The following is an 18,978-nucleotide window of genomic DNA, read 5'->3' as shown; positions in this document are numbered from 1 at the left end:
CCCGGGCTGCCGCAGGATGGACTCCATGCCCGCGACTCTGACTTGAGGAAACCCTGGCCGTGCTCATGAGTTCGCAGGCTCCTCTCCCCCAGCTGTAGACCCAGGTTGTGATCACACGGCTGCCTTCCAAGGGCAGATCCCAGCTACCTGGGAGCCGCTGGTGACCGCTTGGTGGCCTTTCTGGCCCCAGAATGCAGTCCAACCCAGGCTAGAGTTCTCCGAGGGTTATTCCACATCCTACGACTTGACCACTGCCAGCTGCCACCCCAATGGCATCCTTGGGGTGACAGCCTCCTTGAAACATCCGGAAGTTCCAGTCTGATCCAGAGCTCTGGAGAGCCCCTCTGCGCCTATCCAACACCCTTTCTCTTTCCTCAAAATTTTCAATCTGCTAACTTTTCCCAGGCCTTTGGAGATAATGTAGGCAAAGGCTAGGGTCCCTCATCCCACAGTAAGTTTGTGTGCCCTAAGGTTTCCTCGCTTGACCTCCAGACTCCACACTTCTGGTTTGCCCTCTTGGGCTGCTCCCTGGAGGAATCGGCCAGAGGCCAAGGGGAGTGGGTTTGGCGCCACCTGCTCCGACACCCCCCTGACCACCGGCAAATCCCCAGAAGAGTTGTGGAGGTCGCTCCCTACCAGGGCAGGCCGTTTCCGCAGGTGTGAGGGCAGCTGGGCGGCGGTGCCTTGCGGCGAGAGGCCGGAGCGGAGCGTGGACAGCGCACAGGGTGCTGAATCAGGCACGGCAGCCGAGCGGCGCCCACAAGGGCGACGGGCCAGGAAGCACCGGGTAAGCGGAGGCGTGACCCGGGGGCCCGGTGGACGCGCGGCGGCGGCAGGGTCCCGAGCGCCTTTCCTGGGAGCGCGGGCGGGAGGCGCGGCCCTTACCTGGCCGAAGGCGGAGCTGAGCATGGGGCGCAGCCGGTGGAGGAATGGGTCCGACTCGGACGCGGCGGCCGGAGCCGAGTCCCCGCGACCCGGGGCTCGCGGGGAGCCCCGGAGGCCGAGCGCCGGGCACAGCCCCCGTTCCTCCCCATCCCGCCCGCGGGTCGGCGGCAGCGGCGACGGCGGCGGAGGTCGGGACGCCGCGGCCGGCAGCGCCTCCCGGGGCCTGCAGTGCGCCTGGGGGAGCCCACGCCGGCTCCCCCGCGCGCCCTCCTCCCGCGGCGCAGGTCGGCACAGGGGCCTCCGCGAACTGGGGTCCCCGGACGGCGGCGGCGTACTCGGGCAGGCGACTGGCAGCCGGCGGCCGGGCAGTCCCGGCTCCCGGGCAGGGCCGTGGCGGGGAGCCCGGCTGCCCCCGCTGGCCGCCGCCGCCTTCAGCAGCGACGTCTTGGACTCGCTTTTGGCGATGTGCGAGCTCATCGCGGTGGGGCCCGCGCTCGCATGGCCCGGCGGGGGCGGCGCGGTGCGGCGCGGCGCGGGCCCCCCGGCGGGCAGCGAGCTGGGCGCCCGGCGGGAGCCGAGCCCGAGGACGCGCTGGAGGCGGGCGCCGTCCCCCGGCCGCTTAAATGCGGCCCCGTCGCCGCCGCCCATGTGACAGCGCAGCCTCTGCGCCCGGAGCCCTCAGCTCCCGGCGGCTGGCGGTGCAGATCTGGGGGGGCTGCCGCTGTCCCCCGAGAGCCCACCCCCGACTCCCGGGCGGCCCAGGTACCGCCGCGCCCCGCCCCTCGCCCCGCCCCGCGCTCCGGGAGTCCCGCTTCCGGGCGGCCCCTGGCGGCGAGGGGGGCGCTGCGGCACGGAGCCGGGAGCGCGAGGGAAGGGGCTTGGCGAAGGGCCCCGAAGAGGCGGAGACCCTGGTAGCGCCCTCAACGCCCTTCAGCATCCTGGAGCCCCCACGGTGCCCCGGAACCTCCAGAAACCTAGGCAGGATGCAGTCCCCAGGGGGTACAACTTTGGCAAGGGGGGTGCAGAGAGAGAGAGAGGTGCGCAGGGAAGTAGAGACCAGAGGAGGAAAGGCGCTCTGTGGCACCGGCTCTCCACACAAACGCGGGTGCCAGCATGGTCGGGAAGGGAAGGCGCCACTCTACAGAGCCCCTCCATCCCCTCCGGACAGCGCGCAGTGGAACTAGGTCGACCCTGGTAAATTTCAGAGCAGAAGCCCGGTAGCAGCTGGCTGTACTACCTGGTGACGAGCAAGGCCACCCCTCCACTCACCTCCATCCCCTTCTAGATGCTGGAGAGGCAGCCTCCTGGGAGGCAGCCAGGGAGTCACACAGTTGGAATCTCAAATCCCAGCTTTGCGGCTTAGCATCTGGGTAGCTCGGGCAAGTGGCTCCGACCTCCTGAGCCTTGTTTTCCTCCGGTGTAAAATGCAGACGACAGTCATCACTGACTCCTCGTTAACATCGGATGACACCAGGCGCGTGAAAGGCCGGGGCACACATGCAGGGAAGGAAGCTCCGGGCCTTGTGCACCCACAACACCCCATCTACCATGCTTGTTTAGAAATGGGGTGCTCGTAATTAGAGCCCAAGCCCTCCCCCTGTTCTGGGCTCTGGCCCCTGTACCATGCACAGTCTGGTCAATGCTTGGGCTCATTACAAGGACAGACGGATAGGGTGCCAATATCACACCTCATGCCAAGGGCTCACCCTTCTCTGCACTGTCGACGTCTTTTATGTACCCATATACAAGGAGCTAAGAAAAATGGGATGGGCAAGGGAAGCAACTGCCCAGAAGCCACAGTGAACTAGGAGAGTATGGCAGACTGTTCCCAGCTCAGTGACTGAAGGGGCTGGGCTCCCATAGCAGAGCCACTCGGGTTCCTCAAGTGCAAACACTGGGGCACCCTAAAGCCTCATTGCGCTGTCCACTGAGGAGTGTGAGGTCAGTCAGCGTCTTACCTACTCCAGCCCTCAGGATAATCAGTGTTTGGCGGGATTAACAACAACTGTGCATTTAATATAAATCGCAGGAGATAAAGTACCTTATCAGAATCCCACAGGAGCTCCCGAGAGGCGGGGCCGTGACCGCTGTTCCAAATCCGTGCTGTGCCACTCTTGGTTACCTTTCTGGAATCCACTAAATATTCTTGGGCAAGACCTCTGTCAGCAACTCGTGCCTGAAAACCAGTGAAGAACTTAGTTATATCACCTATAAGATGTCTGAATAAATCAAAACTATGCAGAGCAAATGGACGGAACACCTGCACTTCTGCCCTGGATCACTGGATCCACACCAGAGATATTCTTTCTGTATTCATGAGATACGAAGACTTGTCCATTCATTCAACAAGTACTTGAATGCCTGTTATCTGCCAGGCACTGTCCTAGGTACCAAGGACATGGTGGCAAACAAAATGTAGGCAACAAATAAACAAATACACGTGTGGAAAGTCAATGGCGGGGGCCGGCGCTGTGGCACAGTGGGTTAAAGCCCTAGCCTGAAGCACCAGCATCCCATATGGGTGCCAGTTCTAGACCCGGTTGTTCCTCTTCTGATCCAGCTCTCTGCTATGGCCTGGGAAAGCAGTGGAAGATGGCCCAAGTCCTTGGGCCCCTGCACCTGTATGGGAGACCCAGAGAAGATCCTGGTTCCTGGCTTCGGATCAGTGCAGCTCTAGCCATTGCAGCCAATCGGGGAGTGAACCAGCAGACGGAGGACTTCTCTCTCTCTGTCTCTCCTTCTTTCTGTGTAACTCTGACTTTCAAATAAGTAAATAAATAAATCTATTTTTTAAAAAAAGAAACTAGTGATGTTTAGTGCCACAAAGGGATCAGATAAAAAGGTAGGGCTTAATGAAGGGCATAATTTTATGTATTTAATTAATTTATTTGAAAGGCAGAGAGAGAGGCAGGCAGAAAGAGATCTCCCATCTGCTGGTTTACTCCCCAAATGCCCACAACAGTGAGGGCTGGGCCAAGCCAAAGCCAGGAGCCCAGAACTCAATCTGGGTCTTCCAGGTAGGCAGCAGAAACCTAACTACTTGAGCCATCACCTGCTACCTCCCAGGGTGCACATCAGCAGGAAGCTGGAATCAGAGGTGGAACTGGGACTTTGACTCAGGCACCCCAATATGGGATGGTGGTGTTTTAACTGCCGTGCCAAACGCCTGCTTGAAGGGTGCTATTTTAGACAGTGACTAGGGAAGGCCTCTCTGCAGAGGGAACAGCTGATCAGAAACCAAAATGAAGTAAAAGAGCAAGTCATGTATATATCTGGGGGAAGAGCTTTTCTGGCAGAGAGAAGATATTCAAAGGTCCTAAGGAGGGAAGAGCTTGGCAGGATCAAGGAGAGAGGGGGACTGGAGTGAGCGGGAGGGGAGGTGGCACAGAGGAAGCTGGGGAGGGAGGCAGGAGCCTGGTGTACTTGAGGGCTTTGGGTTTCTTCTAGGCGGGAAGGGAGGCGGGAGTGGGTTGGCAGGGCTGCGGCAGTGTATGACTGTTCACGTTAGTAAAGCTGGGCTGGCTGTTTTGCAGGTCAGCTGCTGGAAGGCAAGTGTGGAAATACGGGAACAGGTCAGGAACCGGTCCATGGTGCAGGTGCAAGGTGGCGGTGGCTGAGACTAGCACAGTAAGAGGGGGAAGCAGTGATTAAATTTGGGAGATGCTTGGTAATGGTCAGATTCAGTGTTTGTTCTGAAGGAACTTGGTTTGGGGGGAAGAACTGTAGAATAATGGGGACTGTGCAGAAAGGGACTTAGAGGTCAGGTCATATGCAAGAGACTGTTAGGGGAATTAGGAGAAGTGTAAGAAGGGGTGACATTTGAGCTGCTTTTTGAAGGATAAATGAAATTCCAGATGATGGATGGGGGGGGTGGGTAAAGAAGGTCACTCCAGGTGGAAGGGACTAGCTTAAGTACAGACACGTGACTGTGAGCCTGCCTGGTGTGTCTGGGGTCATTTGGTGGCTAAAGGGGAAGGGAAAAAAGAGGCTAGGACATGGGTCTGGGAAGGTGGTTTGGAACTAGATGGTGGTGGAACTTGAATATAACGTTCAGGAGTTTATGCAGGCAATGGAGACTTCCTGGAGGTTTTAGGAGTGTGTGTAAGACAGAAGCAAACTCACTTTTAAAGATAATGCTGATGCACTGTGGGGTAGACTAGAAGACTGAAGGCAAGGCCAATGAGGGTCATTCATTCACAGAAATTATTCAGTGCCCACCATATGCTAGGCACGGGCAACAGAACAGTCAGCAAACAGCATGCTTTTCTTCTTGGATTTTAAGTCTGGTGGGGAGGTAAGGAAAACTAAATGTGGAAGCTGGGTCAGATTCAGGAAATCGATCTGCAATCCCATAATTGGGAAGTGGAAAATCTTGGATGTGGAAAATGAGAATGTCTGGCCTCACTGATGGTAAAACAGCATGGAAATGTAGTGACTGCGAAGTATCCTGCCATGTAGAAGCAATTCAAAAATAATCCTTTGGGACTGCATACACCTTTACAGCTTTAAGAGCACTTCCACATAAAGCCTCATGCTTTCCTTTAAGTGTTACACAAATCATAATTATTAAATAATTACATGTTGTTGTATTAGTTGGCTGCATAACCATCAGTGACAATTATGCAAAAGAAGAGCTTGTTTGCAGGCGACAGAAAGGCATCTCCGTGTGCGAGGGGAGTTAAACAGAGAAGATAGTGCTGGGCCACCACATCAGGATAGCAAGAGCTGTGTTTAGCTGTCTTTGTGTCTCAACTCTAATAAGAGAATCCATTCAGAAGGAGTAAGACAGGGTCAAGGGCAAAATTCTTAAAGCGTGCACAGACCTCTCATTTAACCTATCGCATCTGATAATGTCATGTCCCTGCAGCAAACTCCTTTACAAACTATTTTCTCTTGACCAAGCCTGAAGTCACGTTTGGAGTCTTGAATGAGGCTGTGGAGCATTTGCACAGTGGGGCTTGAATTAATTCTCTGTGACGTTTCTTGTGTAGCCTGTTCCTTTCTGCTGTTGTCGGGATCAAATTCTGCACTTAATCTCCCCTTGTTTTCAGATGACAAAATCTCTCTTAGGTTTCAGAAAGCTGGGATTACAAAACGTTCTTATGGTTTTAAGTCCTCTGTGGTGATTGGGGAACACAGGCAAGCATTGGATGAAAATTGGGGTTGGGGGGGGCAGTCAGCAGACTAAGCAGAGGATTCCTTTCCAAAAATCTGCCTTTGGACGTAAATGTTCATCACTTAAGAGGATTCCAAGATTTTAAAAATAAAATGAAAAGGAGTGTGGGTTATAAGGATAAATGCATGGGTCAAAACTGAAGTTGACTGTGCATCTCACTGTGTATAAATAATAACTCAGTAAGGAGAAAACTCAGGGACAAGGGTTGGGTGCAGTGGATGGGAGAGGGAGTAGGAGATGGGATGGTTTGCAGGTGGGAGGGTGGTTATGGGGGAAAAACCGCTATAATCCAAAAGTTATACTTTTGAAATTTATATTTACTAAATAAAAGTTTTTAAAAAAGATACCACTTGGGGTGCCTTGCACACTTATCAGAGTGTCCGGGTTTGAATCTAAGCTCTGCTTTTGCTTCCACATTCCTGCTAATGAGCATCCTGGGAGGCAGTGAGTGATAGGTCAAGTACTTGGGCCCCTGCCACCTACATGGGAGACCCAGAAGTTCTAGGCTCTGGCTTCAGACTGGCCTGGCTTTGGCGTTGTGAGCATTTGGGGAATGAACCAGTGGATGGAAGACACCTCTCCACCCCACCCCCCATTCTGTGTGTGTGTGTGTCTGTCTGTCTGTCTGTCTCTACCTCTCTCTGTTCCTCTGTCTTTCAAATAAAACAAATCTTAAAAAAAATGGGACTGGCATTTTGGCACAGCATGTTAAGCTGCCACCTTCAATGCTGGCATTCCATATGGGTGCTGGTTTGAGTCCCAGCTGCTCCACTTCTGATCCAGCTCCCTGTTAATGGCCTGAGAAAGCAGCAGAGGATGGCACAAGTACTTGGGCCATTGCTACCCACATGTAAGACCTGGATGGAGTTCCAGGTTCCTGGGTTCAGCCTGGCCCAGCCTTGGCCATTTTGGTCATTTGGGGAGTGAACCAGCAAATAGAAGATCTCTTTCTGTCTCTCCCTCTCTCTGTCACTCTGCCTTTCAAATAAAGAATCTTTAAAAAGGCTAAAAAATAAAACCTGCACAGCTGCCTTCTGAGTATAGAGTATATTCTCTCCATCCTTTCTCATTCAGAACATTCCTGATGTTCTGTGGATCTTTCCCTGATCCAGGTAAGTCCTCAGCCTCTCTGAGACCTTGAGTGGATGCAGGAAGTGACCACCCCGAAGCTTATTCCTTCAACACTGACACCACACACTCCAGTACTCCAGCAGTATGGATACTGATGCTAAGTGTACAACACCCCAAAAGTCACCTGTTACACCTATGCAGTTTCCATTAGGTGAAATGCAACCAGTATCTGGGTGACCTAACGACACTCCAGCCCAGTGGCCTCCTTTTCTGTCTGTCTCCTCCAATAGTCATGTTCTACAAAAACAGACATGGTCTGTTTTAATTTACTGGACATGTAGCCACTCGCATTATGACTGACACAAGATATCACAGTAGGTGCTCACTTAACATCAGGTGAATGCATAACAGATTAAAAGCAGCAAAATGTTACTGTTTTTATAGAAAATGCTTGGTCTCAGTAGAGGGGACGGATGGAATTAAAGGAGTCGCCATGAGTTGTTTTCTCCACACAGGTCATGTCTGGATCCTGAGTGACCAACAGGCATAAAGGTACATATGACCTTTTTAAGACTATTGTGTTTTTGCCATGGGCATGAGAGTTCTAGGTTTTAATTGCCCAGAGTTTCCATCCAAAATCAGAGTCAGCCAACAGTGCAGTCTGCAAGCAGGGCAGTTACATCTGTGGCACCTGGAGTTGTGCCCGGCCCTGCACCAAAGCAGACCTCCCAGTCCTACACGATGGGAAACAAAGGAGCTTCGCAAGGCAGCTCAGATGGCTGCATGGAAAGGTGGGGCTGCTCAGGGAACTACCTAGAGAACGGACCCTCGCGACAGACGTCAGTGTTGGCAGAGGGGTGGGAGGCAGACACAAATGTGTATCAGCCAGTAAGGAACTGTTTCAATATTTAACCATTGAAGGCAATGTCAGACATGTCCGCTGATCGCCCAGTCCTAAGCATTGGCAGAACCACATCCATTCTTGGGGTGAGTGTTTTCAATGCAGCAGTTAAGTCACCCACGTCCCACATTGTGGTGCACAGTTCAAGTCTCAACCACTCCACTTCTAATTCAGCATCCTGCTAATGGACACCTTGGGAGGCAGTAGTGATGCCTCAAGTACCTGTGTCTCTGCCACCCTAGCCACCCAAGAGTTCCAGGCTCCTGGCTTCAGCCAGGCCCACCCCTAGCTATTGCAGGCATTTGAAGGGTGAACCAGCAGATGGAAGAGATTGCCATTTCTCTCTTTCAAATAAAATCAAAATAAACAAAAAATAAATAAAACCTATCCCAACTCTAGGAAATTAATTAAGCCTCTGCTTGGAAGCTGCCATTCCTAGGTTTTTACATTGAGATGTAAAAACCTTCACAAGGATATTTGAGCATCGTGGCTCTGTCAGACAGGGCCTGGCTGGAGGGCTCTCCACCTTACAGAGCTCTGACACAATCTTCCCTCAGCCACCTAACCACCCTACCTGGGGAACAACCATTTCTGTAGGAATAGGCCTCACTTTTATTTATTTATTTTTAAAAACTTATTTACTGGGGCCGGCGCTGTGGTGTAGAGGGTAAAGCCACCGCCTGCAGTGCCTGCAGTGCATCCTATATGGGAGCCAGTTCAAGACTTGGCTGTTCCACTTCTGATCCAGCTCTCTGCTATGACCTGGGAAAGCAGCAGAAGATGACCCAAGTCCTTGGGCCCCTGCACCCACATGGGAGAAATGGAGGAAGCTCCTGGCTCCTGGCTCCAGTGCAGCTCTGGCCATTGCAGCCATCTAGGGAGTGAACCAGCAGACGGAGGACTTCTCTCTCTCTGCCTCTCCTTCTCTCTCTGTGTAACTCTTTCAAATAAATAAATAAATCTTTAAAAACAAACAAAAAATATTTATTTGAGAGGCAGAGTTACAGATAGAGCGAGGAAAAGACAGAGAGAGGTCTTCCATCTGCTGGTTCACTCCCCATATGGCCTCAACAGCTGGAGCTGGGCTGCTGATCTGAAGCCAGGACCCAGAAGTTTCTTCCGGGTCTCCCAACTGGGTGCAGGGGCCCAAGCACTTGGGCAATCTTCCTGCTTTCCCAGGCCATCACCAGGGAACTGGATCAGAAGTGGAGCAATGGGCACTCAAACTGGCGCCTGTATGGGATGCCAGCACTGCAGGTGTCGGCTTAATCTACTACACCACAGCGCCAGCCCCTGCCTCGCTTTTTGAGACACAACTTCAGAGACCTCACCAAGCAGTTCTCTCCGCTCCTCTCCCAGCTCTGACACAGCCAGCCCCATGCCTGTGCTGCGTGTAACCCAGCAATGAGGGGGTACGCAGGGTCCAGAGTGAATGAACATGTCTGAGCTCTGAAGGTAAAAATCTCCAGAGATACTCAGCCTTTCATGGGGGAGGCTTTCAGATTAAAAAAAAAAAAATCTGACAAATTCTCTGCCCTTTCAACTTCACTTTCTGTTCTCTTTTTATCTGCGTTCGGCATTTCCAATTAATCTTGGGCTGAGAGCCGAAGGCAGAGTGCCAGTGGTGCCTGAGCAATGCTAAAGAGCAAACTGATCCAGGGAAACAAATGCCAGCGAGGGACCCCACCGCAAGGAGACAGACACTGCGAGCAACTCGCCCGTTACCATGAGGCTTGCGAGGCGTGTGCGCGGGTCTCCGCATTGGCACCATCTGCCAATTCCTCGGGAGGACAGAACAAGCCAGCGAGGCATGAAGATTAGATTATGTAACGCTCGAGGATGGCTGTTTGCAAAGAGGAAACAAATGGAACGAATTGATTTGCTTGTCAAAGTCATGCCACTAAAGGAGACCTGGTCCCTCCTCTTCCAGGAGGACCTCGTCCAACAGGGGGATGATTTCAGACTCAGGACATGGGAGGCCACAGTCCACTCCATTCCTAAGAGCCAGGGCAATTTTCAAATCCAGGCCCCTTGCTTGAAAAATGACTACTCAGCTACTACGTGGAGAGTACCAACGTGGCAGGAAGCATAATTGCCAGTTGCCAGCCACAAGATTCAGACCCTGTGTGCTCTGCCTGAATTCCTGCTTCTGGGGAAGCGACCTCCAAGACCAGGGCGGTCACAGTTACTACACAGGGCTTTGAAAGGCTGGGGATGTGCTCTGAAGAAGACAGTGCATCAAGAAAGAGAACACACCGCATTGCTGGGACCTCTGTCACTGCTGGGCTTCTCCGGGCTGGGCTCGGCACAATACTCTTGACAGAATACTCAGATAGGAAGCGTGAATGAATGAGTACTGGGGGCCTGCCGCCATCGTTCCGCCCGTAAAGGTTTCCAGGCCTCACTAAGGTGCTGACTTAAACACGGCGTCTGTGTGCAGCATGTGCACGAAGCCTGCTGTAGCAGGTGTCCCGCACTTGCCCCTCCACGCCTACTTTTGCATCCTTCTCCATCCTGCTGCTTGCCTGGGGTGCTGACCTATTTGCACTCCATCCACTGACTCCCTTGCCCTCTAGCTTTCAGCTGGGCTCAGCCAGCCAAGGGGAAGCAGCAGCCGAGACTGAAGGGCAGGAGAGGGAGGGGGAAGTGTCCGTCCTCCTGGCTCCAGATCGCCTTCGGTTGGTTGTGTCTTCATAAAAGGTCACTCCTCCTTCTCCAAGTGGCCCTCCCCACCCAACTCTTTCTGGGTTCTGTCATTTCTCCCTCCCCTCAACCTTGAGATCTAGGAAAGATACAGGCCCCAGATAGTACTAACCCCCTGGGTACTGTACAAATCGTATGCTTTCCCTATGCTCTGCCCAAGCCTTTTAAATAATCCTTTCATTAAATTCTCTAATTATTTAATGTGAATGTGCCATCTGTTTATGCAGACCCTGCGTGATACCCCCACCACACGTGTCACTCCGTTCTAGGCCCTACACCACGGTTTTTAAAAAGTAGCAGGCCTTAATAATGCAATATTCTACTACTTCATGTAGTTATTCTCAATGTTCACCTTTTCCCAAAGCTATAATAACAACTTAAAGATAAAACCTAATTTCTCTTTACAACATAATTGTGCAGTAGAGTTTGTATGAGCTAAATATAATTCAGAGAACAAGCTTTTTCATGCTATCAGAACTCCTGCGAACAACTATAAAGAGAGAACTACAGAAATGATGCTCCTGACTTGAGATGAGCAGGTAATATATTCCAGTATTTAAATTAATCCAACAAATATTCCAAACATTCTGTGGTCAGCAAGATGGTGATCCTGGGGCCAGTATTGTGGCACAGTGGGGTAGACCACCACCTGCAGCACTGGCATTCCATATGGGCACAGGTTTGAGTCCTGGCTACTCCACTTCTGATCCAGCTACCTGCTAATATACCTAGGAAAGCAGAAGATGGCCCAAGTACTTGGGACCCTGCACCCACGTAGGAGACTCGGATGAAGTTCCTGACTCCTGGCTTCAACCTGGCCCAGGCCTGGCCATTGTGGCCATTTGGGGGTGAACCAGTAGATGGAAACTAACTCTCTCCCCCTCTAACTCTGCCTTTCAAATAAGTAAATCTTAAAATAAAAGCCAGTGATCTTACAGTGAGGACCACGGACACAGTTTCTGACCTTGGAATCTTGATCCTGTTTTATACAATAAATGCACTCCTAAAAAGTTGAAGGCAAATTGCATTTCCATAAATCAAATAACAGGTAGTAGTATGACGTTGAGGAGCTATTTTAGGAAGTTAGTAAAATAATCATCTCTGATCTTTGGATGAGATTTTGAAGCACATCTATCCAGTGTCCTTCAAATGAAATTTGTCTTTAGTCTGGAGGGAGGATCTGTCTCCTGGAATAGGAGAAATTGTGGAATGGAGTTCATAGGAAAGATAAGGGAATTGCCATTTATAGACCACACATAAAGTAAGAGGCAATTTGCATCTGCTGGCCCATCTAACCCTGAAAATAAACACACACTTCATCATATTCCATCGTTCTCTCACTTTCTACTTCAGAAAAAAAAAAAAAAAGATAATATGGCAGGTGTGGGATTCAAAATCCATTTTCTTTCTTTTTTTTTTTTTCAAAAGAGAAAGCAGAGGAAAAGGATGCTGAGCAGGACTATAAAGACTTCATTATCCCCCAGCTTCGGTGGCTTCCCACGGCTCTTAGGATCCGGGCCAAAATCCCTCACGCAGCCGCCTTCTGGGCGTCCACGCCCTCCCCCGGCCCTCCAGGCCCTCCAGGCCCTCCAGGCCCGCGCTCGCTCGCTGTCCCCGGTTCGGCTGCACACCCTTCCTCGGCCTCTCCCGGTCTGTCAGAGCCAGGCCTCCCGTTTCTGCTCCGCTGACACTTCCCGGGGAAGTCTGTCTCCCCAGCTGGGCCATCGCACCGCATCCCAGAGAAGGGCTGCCGGCGCGTTTGTTGCCTGACTGAACGAGCGAGCGAGCGAGCAGGAGGCGGCCCGGAAAGCTGCCAGCGTGATGGCGGCCACCCTCCCTCCTGGTTCCTCTGGTCCCCGGGGCCGGCAAGGCCTCCCTCAGACATGGAACGGGCCCAGGACCCTCGCTGGAGGTTCTAGAAGGTCTGGCCTTCCCTCTCCCCGCAAGTGCGCAATGAGGATGCCCAGGACCCAGAGCTGCGGCTGAAAAGACCATAAGGCGTCCAAGGGTCCCCACGACAGCACAAAGTTCCTCAGGCCTCGCCCTAGGGCACTGGAGGGGCCACCTACCGGGCTTGAGGCAGCTGTGCGCGTGCGTGGGACGATCATGCCCCGGATGTTGCGACTGCGCATGCGAGTGTCAACCTGGTGGTGGGGAAGCGGGAGGCCGGCTACCTTTGGCCCCGCAAGAATGGGGACGTCACGAGAGAGGTCAGGGCTCCTTGGTGCGTATTGGCCGCTGCCCAGCGGCAGCCTTCAGGGCTGTTCTCTCTCTCGCTGAATGCCTCCAAAGGTATCCTTTTTACAGATGGAGAAACTGAGGCCCTGGTGGTTTTCAGAACTTGTTCAAAGGCACAAGGGATGGCAGTGCTGGGATTTGAACTTAAGTTTCTGTGGCTCCGGAGCTCTCTCAGGCTTTTCCTGGTTCTTTACAAGTAAATTCTGTTGAGGCAGGAGTTTGTTGCCGCCATTAAGAGGCTTGTGTTGAGGCGTGGCAGGTTAAGCCCCTGCGTGCGCTAGCTAGAGTCCCGTATGGGCACCGGTTGGAGACCCAGCGGCTGTACTTCTGATCCAGCTCCCTGCTAATGCACCTGGGAAAGCAGTGGAAGATGGCCCAGGTGCTTGGGCCCCTGCACCCACGTGGGAGACCCGGAAGAAGCTCCTGGTTCCTGACTCCGGCCTGGCCCTGCCATGCCCTTGGGACCATTTAGGGAATGAACCAGAGGATGGAAGATATCTCTGTCTCTGTTAACTCTTTCAAATAAATAAAAAATAAGTAAAAAAAAAAAAAAAAAGCTGGTGCTGGGGACCCCGCATATCGGAGTGGCTGGGTGCACGTCTCGGCTCCACTCTCCATCCCAGCTTCCTGTAACGTGCACCTGGGGAGCAGCAGATGACGGCCCATACTTGGGTGTCTGCCATCCATGTAGGAGACCCAGGTTGAGTTCCCAGCTCCTGGCCTCAGGTTGGCCCAGCCCTCGCTGTTGCAGGCGTTTGGGGGAGTGAACCAGTAGATGGGAGAGTTCTCTCTCCTCTCCCTCTCTCTGCCTTTGAAGTAAGATAGATAAATCGGGTTTGTTTCCCCAAAGTGTAGTAGCCACCAGGAGGGATTCCTGTTTCTCCTTCCATAGTAACCCAGGGTCAGCTGTTTGCCCGCGGTGCACGTCCTGGGTGTATGACTTCAAGCAAGTCACAACAGTACTAAGCCTTGGTTTCATCATCGGGTATAAGATGAAGACAACAACAAAAAAAAATGCCTACCAGATGCCAGTTACTGTGCTACACCCTAGGGTTGTGCCAGAAGTGAAGAGATGAAATGAGATCATGTGTGAACAATGCTAATAATCTCCAAAGCCCTTTCAAGGATTGTTCTAGAAACCTGGGCAAACTTGGACCCATTTTCTGTAAGGAACAGATGAGATCTAAAAATGGGCCTGGCATCCCCATTGATGGCTGTGGTTCTGCAGGCTTCCCTCGTTGGAAGGTGGGCAGCTCTGCTGTGGGTCCCACACAGCTGGCTCCTGGGCGAGTGCAAACAGGTACAGGGAGTCCCAGCCAGCCGGCTCTTCCTCGCGTTCCCAGAGAGCAAGTGTTTCTCTCCGTCAGGGAAGGGTCTGCCAGAAACAGAAGCAGGAAGGTAGAATTAGGCCTTGGTGCTGGCACTGTGCTGGGATGTCCCGTCTCAGTCAGGCTCACAATCACATGGAGAGGTGAATTCACACACAGGCTTCTGTTCAAAGCCTCTCACAGAGGTAGGGGAGAGCTGGCACATCCCCGCCCACAGGCTGGCATACTGCACGGAGAAGTCTGGTCTGGGAGAAAAAGTGCAGGCCAGGCCCTCGCAGTGGCTATTCGTCTCAGGAGCCAAGGCGAAGAAGCAGAGCCTTAGACTCCCTAAGCTGGAAGGCTGTGAAGTGCCACACACAGGTCCAGAGAAGGGAGGGTCACTGCCCAAGGTCACATAGCAAGTTTGAAAATCCCCAGAGAATTTGTGCAGCCGACACATAGTTAACTGAGTCCCAGCTCTGTGCCAGGCACTGTTCTGGGCCCTAAAAAACATAAAAATCCCTGTCCTGGAGCTGGCATTCTAGTAGGAGACAGAGCGTAGAAAAATCAAGTAAAGGGGCCCGTGTGCAGCACAGTGGGTTGAGCCATTGCTTGCAACACTGGTATCCCTTATTAGGGCACCAGTTCAGGTCCTGGTTACTCTATTTCTGACCCAGCTCCCTGCTAATGCTCCTGGGAAAGCAGAAGATGCCCTCTGCCACCCACAAGGAAGACCAGAATGGAGTTCCTGGCTCTTGGTTTTGGCCTGCTCTAGACCTGGCTATTGTAGCCATTTGGGGAGTGAACCACAAATGGAAGATCGATCTCTCTCTCTCTTTCTTTCCCTTTATGTCATTCTGCCTTTCAAATAAATGAATAAATCTTTTTTTAAAAAGATAAGTGGGGCCGGGGCTGTGGCACAGAGGGTGGGACGTTGGCATCCCATAGCAGTGCCAGTTTGAGTCTTGGCTACTGTACTTCCAATCCATCTCCCTGCGAATGCGCCTAGGAAACCCGAGGAAGATGGCACAAGTGTTGGGGTCCCTGCCACCCATATGGGAGTCCAAGATGGAATTCCAAGCTCCTGACTTGAGCCTGGGCCAGCCCTAACTGTTGCAACCATTTGGGTTGTGAACCAGCAGATGGAAGATCTCTGTCTCTCTTTGTAACTCTGCCTTTCAAATATATATATATATATATATATATATATATATATATATATATGTGTGTGTGTGTGTGTGTGTGTGGTAATATATATATGGTAATTATATATATGTGGTAATATATATAATATATATATGGTAATTATGTGGCATGTCAGATGCTAGTGAGTGCTATGAAGGAAAGTGAAGCAGGAAAATGGAATACAGAGTGTGTTGCATCAGTGTGACTCTTTTTTAAAGATTTATTTACTATTTATTTCAAAGGCAGAGTTACAGAGAGGCAGAGGCAGAGAGAGAGAGAGAGAGAGAGAGAGAGGTCCTCCATCCACTGGTTTACTCCCCAAATGGCCACAATGGCCAGAGCTGGGCAGATCCGAAGCCAGGAGCCAGGAGCTTCCTCTGGTCTCCCACATGGGTACAGGGGCCCAAGGACTGTGATTGCTTTCCCAGGCTATAGCAGAGAGCCAGATCAGAAGTGGAGCTGCCAGGATTTGAACTGGTGCCCATATGGGATACTGGCACTGCAGGTGGCGGCTTTACCCACTAGGCCTCAGTGCTGGCCCCTCACTGGTGTGATTTAAAGTAGAATGGTCAGGGAGGGTTTACCAGGAAGCTGGCCTTTGAGTGACCATCTGGAGAAGGTGAGGGAGAAAGGGTGGCATTGGCTAGGGAAAGAGGGTCTCAAGAGAAGGAAAGAGAAAGAGAGCAGAGGCCACTGGGCAGACACGGACACAGTGTGTTCCTAGGAACAGCAAGGGGCATTGGAGTGAACAGAGGGAGGAGGAGGGGAGGCAGTCAGATGGTTCCAGGCCTTGTAGGTCACTGTCAGGACATTGGCTTTTACCCCAGATGACACTGGAAACCACTGGAAAGCTTGGGGCAGAGAAAGGACATGATCTGACCAAATCAAAAAGACTCAAACAACTTCCATTCCTTCAGTCAGGTGCTGCCCACATTGCAGATGAGCAGCCAGCATGCGTGCACACGCGTATACACACACACACGCACTTACACCCTGCCAGAGGGCCCCAGGGTACACTTGAGTGTGCATGTTGTGCAGATTGTCCCAAGCAGGAGAAAGGAGGCTCAGCCATGGCCGTCCCCTTGGGCTCCCCCATTCCACCTGACACCCCCCCCCAGCCTTCCTCTCCTTGCCCTGCAGCTCAGGGGGAGCAGCCCCAGGTAGCTGCAGGGTTTGGTGCTGTGCTAGGAGGCTGCAGGTTATAAATAGCATCTCCTGCGGCAAGAAATCAAGCTGCTGGGTCCGAATGAGTCAGAGGCACAGAGCTGCGGCCCCCCAGACTGCAGCGTCACTCCCCACCGCACTGCCTCATCCGGGCCCCCTCTCTGGCTTCTTAACTGAGGCTGGGCCTTTGCTTCTACCCAAGACTCCTTGGGGCCTTGCCCCTCCCCGCTGCTCCCAGGCTCTACCTTCAATGGCTCCTGCCGGCTCCTGAGTGCTGAGTGCTGGCTTTGGTGAGATTGAATAGCCCAGGGTCTGCAGCTCGGCCCACCCAGATTTCAGGCCCAGCTCTGCTCCTTCTTGGCTGAGTGACCTTTCGTGAGTCACTTTACACCTTGGGAGACCTGTTTTCCTCATGCATAAAATGAGGATGGTAACAACAGCACCTACTTCTTGGAATTGGTCTGAGGATTCAAAGAGATCAGTCCAGAGCTTGGCATATAGCAGCTGCTCAACTAATGAAGAGCCGATGATGATAAACAACAGCTTTTCACCACTCTTCTGAGCATCCACCCTGTGCCTGAAGTCTGGGCTCCTGGCCTACAATGCAGCAGCTCCAATCTTCACAAGCAAGCAGTCGGTCACCCCATGGGTCTTAGTCCATTGTGTGTTGCTATAGTACCTGGTGCTGGGTAATGCATAAAGGGAGGAAGATCTCTCTCTCTCTCTCTTTCTTTCCCTCTCTCTCTACCTTTTAAATAAAGAAAGAAAAGAGGGGGGCCAGGGGCCAGCGCTGTGGCGTAGCAGGTAAAGCTGCCACCTGCAGTGCCGGCATCCCATATGGGCACCGGTTCTAGTCCCAGCTGCTCCACTTCCAATCCAGCTCTCTGATATGGCCTGGGAAAGCAGTTGAAGATGGCCCAAGTCCTTGGGCCCCTGAACCCATGTGGGAGACCCAGAAGAAGCTCCTGGCTCCTAGCTTCGGATCGGCTCAGCTCTGGCTGTTGGCGGCCAATTAGAGAGTGAACCAGAGGATGGAAGAACTCTCTCTCTCTCTCTCTCTCTTTCTCTCTCTCTCTGCTCTCCTCTCTGAGTATTTCTTTCAAATAAATAAATAAATCTAAAAAAAAAAAAAAAAAAGAGGGAGGCTAGCACTGTGGTATAGCAGGTAAGGCCATCGCCCATGACGCCAGCATCCTACATGGGCACCAGTTCATGTCCTGGCTGCTCCACTTCAGATCCAGCTCCCAGATAATAGCCTGGGAAAAGCAGCGGAGGATGGCCCAAGTGCTTTGGCCCCTGCCACCCACATGGGAGACCCAGGGCTCCTGATTCCTGGCTTCGGCCTGGCCCAGCCCTGGCCATTATGGGCATCTGGGGAGTGAACCATCAGATGGAAGATCTCTCTCTCTGTCTTCCTCACTCTCTGTAACTCACTTTTAAATAAATCTAGAAGACAAGGAAGGAAGGGGGGCGGAGAGGGAGAGAGATGGTGGAAGCGGGTAGAGAGAGAGAGACAGATAGACAAACACAGACAAGTACTGTGGCACAGCAAGTTAAGCCTACATTTGCAGTGCCAGCATCCCATATGGGCATGGTTTGTGTCTTGACTGCTCCACTTCTGATCCAGCTTCCTGCTAATGTGCCTGGGAAAGCAGTGGAAGATGGCTCAAGTTCCTGGGCTCCTGCACCCACGTGGGGGACCTGGATAAAGCTCCTGGGCCACCCCTGGCTGTTGTAGCCAAATATTTGGGGAGTGAACCAGCAGATAGAAGCTCTCTCTGTCTCTGCCTCTACTTCTCCCTCACTGTAACTCTGCCTTTCAAATAAATAATCTTTAAAAAAAATCTGGGGGCCGGTGCCGTGGCTCAACAGGGTAATCCTCCACCTAGCGGCGCCAGCACACCGGGTTCTAGTCCCGGTTGCCCCTCTTCCAGGCCAGCTCTCTGCTATGGCCCGGGAGTGCAGTGGAGGATGGCCCAAGTGCTTGGGCCCTGCACCCCGTGGGAGACCAGGATAAGCACCTGGCTCCTGCCTTCGGATCAGCGTGGTGCGCCGGCCATGGCAGCCATTGGAGGGTGAACCAACAACAAAGGAAGACCTTTTTCTCTGTCTCTCTCTCTCTCACTGTCCACTCCGACTGTCAAAAAAAAAAAAAATCCAATTCTCAATAGCTACAAAAAAAAAATCTGGGGACGATTGTACATTTAATAGGGGAGAGACAGAGAGAGACAGACACACACACACACACACAGAGGGAGAGAGAGAGAGATGACGCAGGCATTTGGCATAGCACTTAAGACACCTGCATCCCATATCAGAGTGCCTGGGATCAACTCCTGCCTCCACTT

The 18,978-nt window shown here is 52.4% G+C and overlaps 1 protein-coding gene across 3 annotated transcripts in view; it reads right to left on the bottom strand.

Annotated features, from left to right (window-relative positions):
- Positions 1-18,978, bottom strand: part of CABP1 (calcium binding protein 1) — a 71,636-nt gene that overhangs the window by 23,891 nt on the left and 28,767 nt on the right. Inside the window, exons 2-3 of one of the 3 annotated variants that reach the window (XM_062182121.1) lie at positions 13,997-14,349; positions 2,927-3,061 (exon numbers count right to left, since the gene is read on the bottom strand). Coding sequence is in view for 1 of the 3 variants with exons in the window: in XM_062182119.1 (XP_062038103.1) it covers positions 886-1,533 (648 nt within the window). In the remaining 2 variants the exon portion in view is untranslated. Of the gene's footprint in view, positions 1-885; positions 1,534-2,926; positions 3,062-13,996; positions 14,350-18,978 lie in introns of those variants that run through there. The other 2 variants (XM_062182120.1, XM_062182119.1) reach the window with 2 other exon arrangements.

Source organism: Lepus europaeus, chromosome 23 (assembly GCF_033115175.1).
Source record: "Lepus europaeus isolate LE1 chromosome 23, mLepTim1.pri, whole genome shotgun sequence".
Classification (NCBI taxonomy): Eukaryota; Metazoa; Chordata; class Mammalia; order Lagomorpha; family Leporidae; genus Lepus; species Lepus europaeus.
Note: the sequence above shows the minus strand (reverse complement) of the source record. Positions and strands in the feature narration are given on the sequence as shown.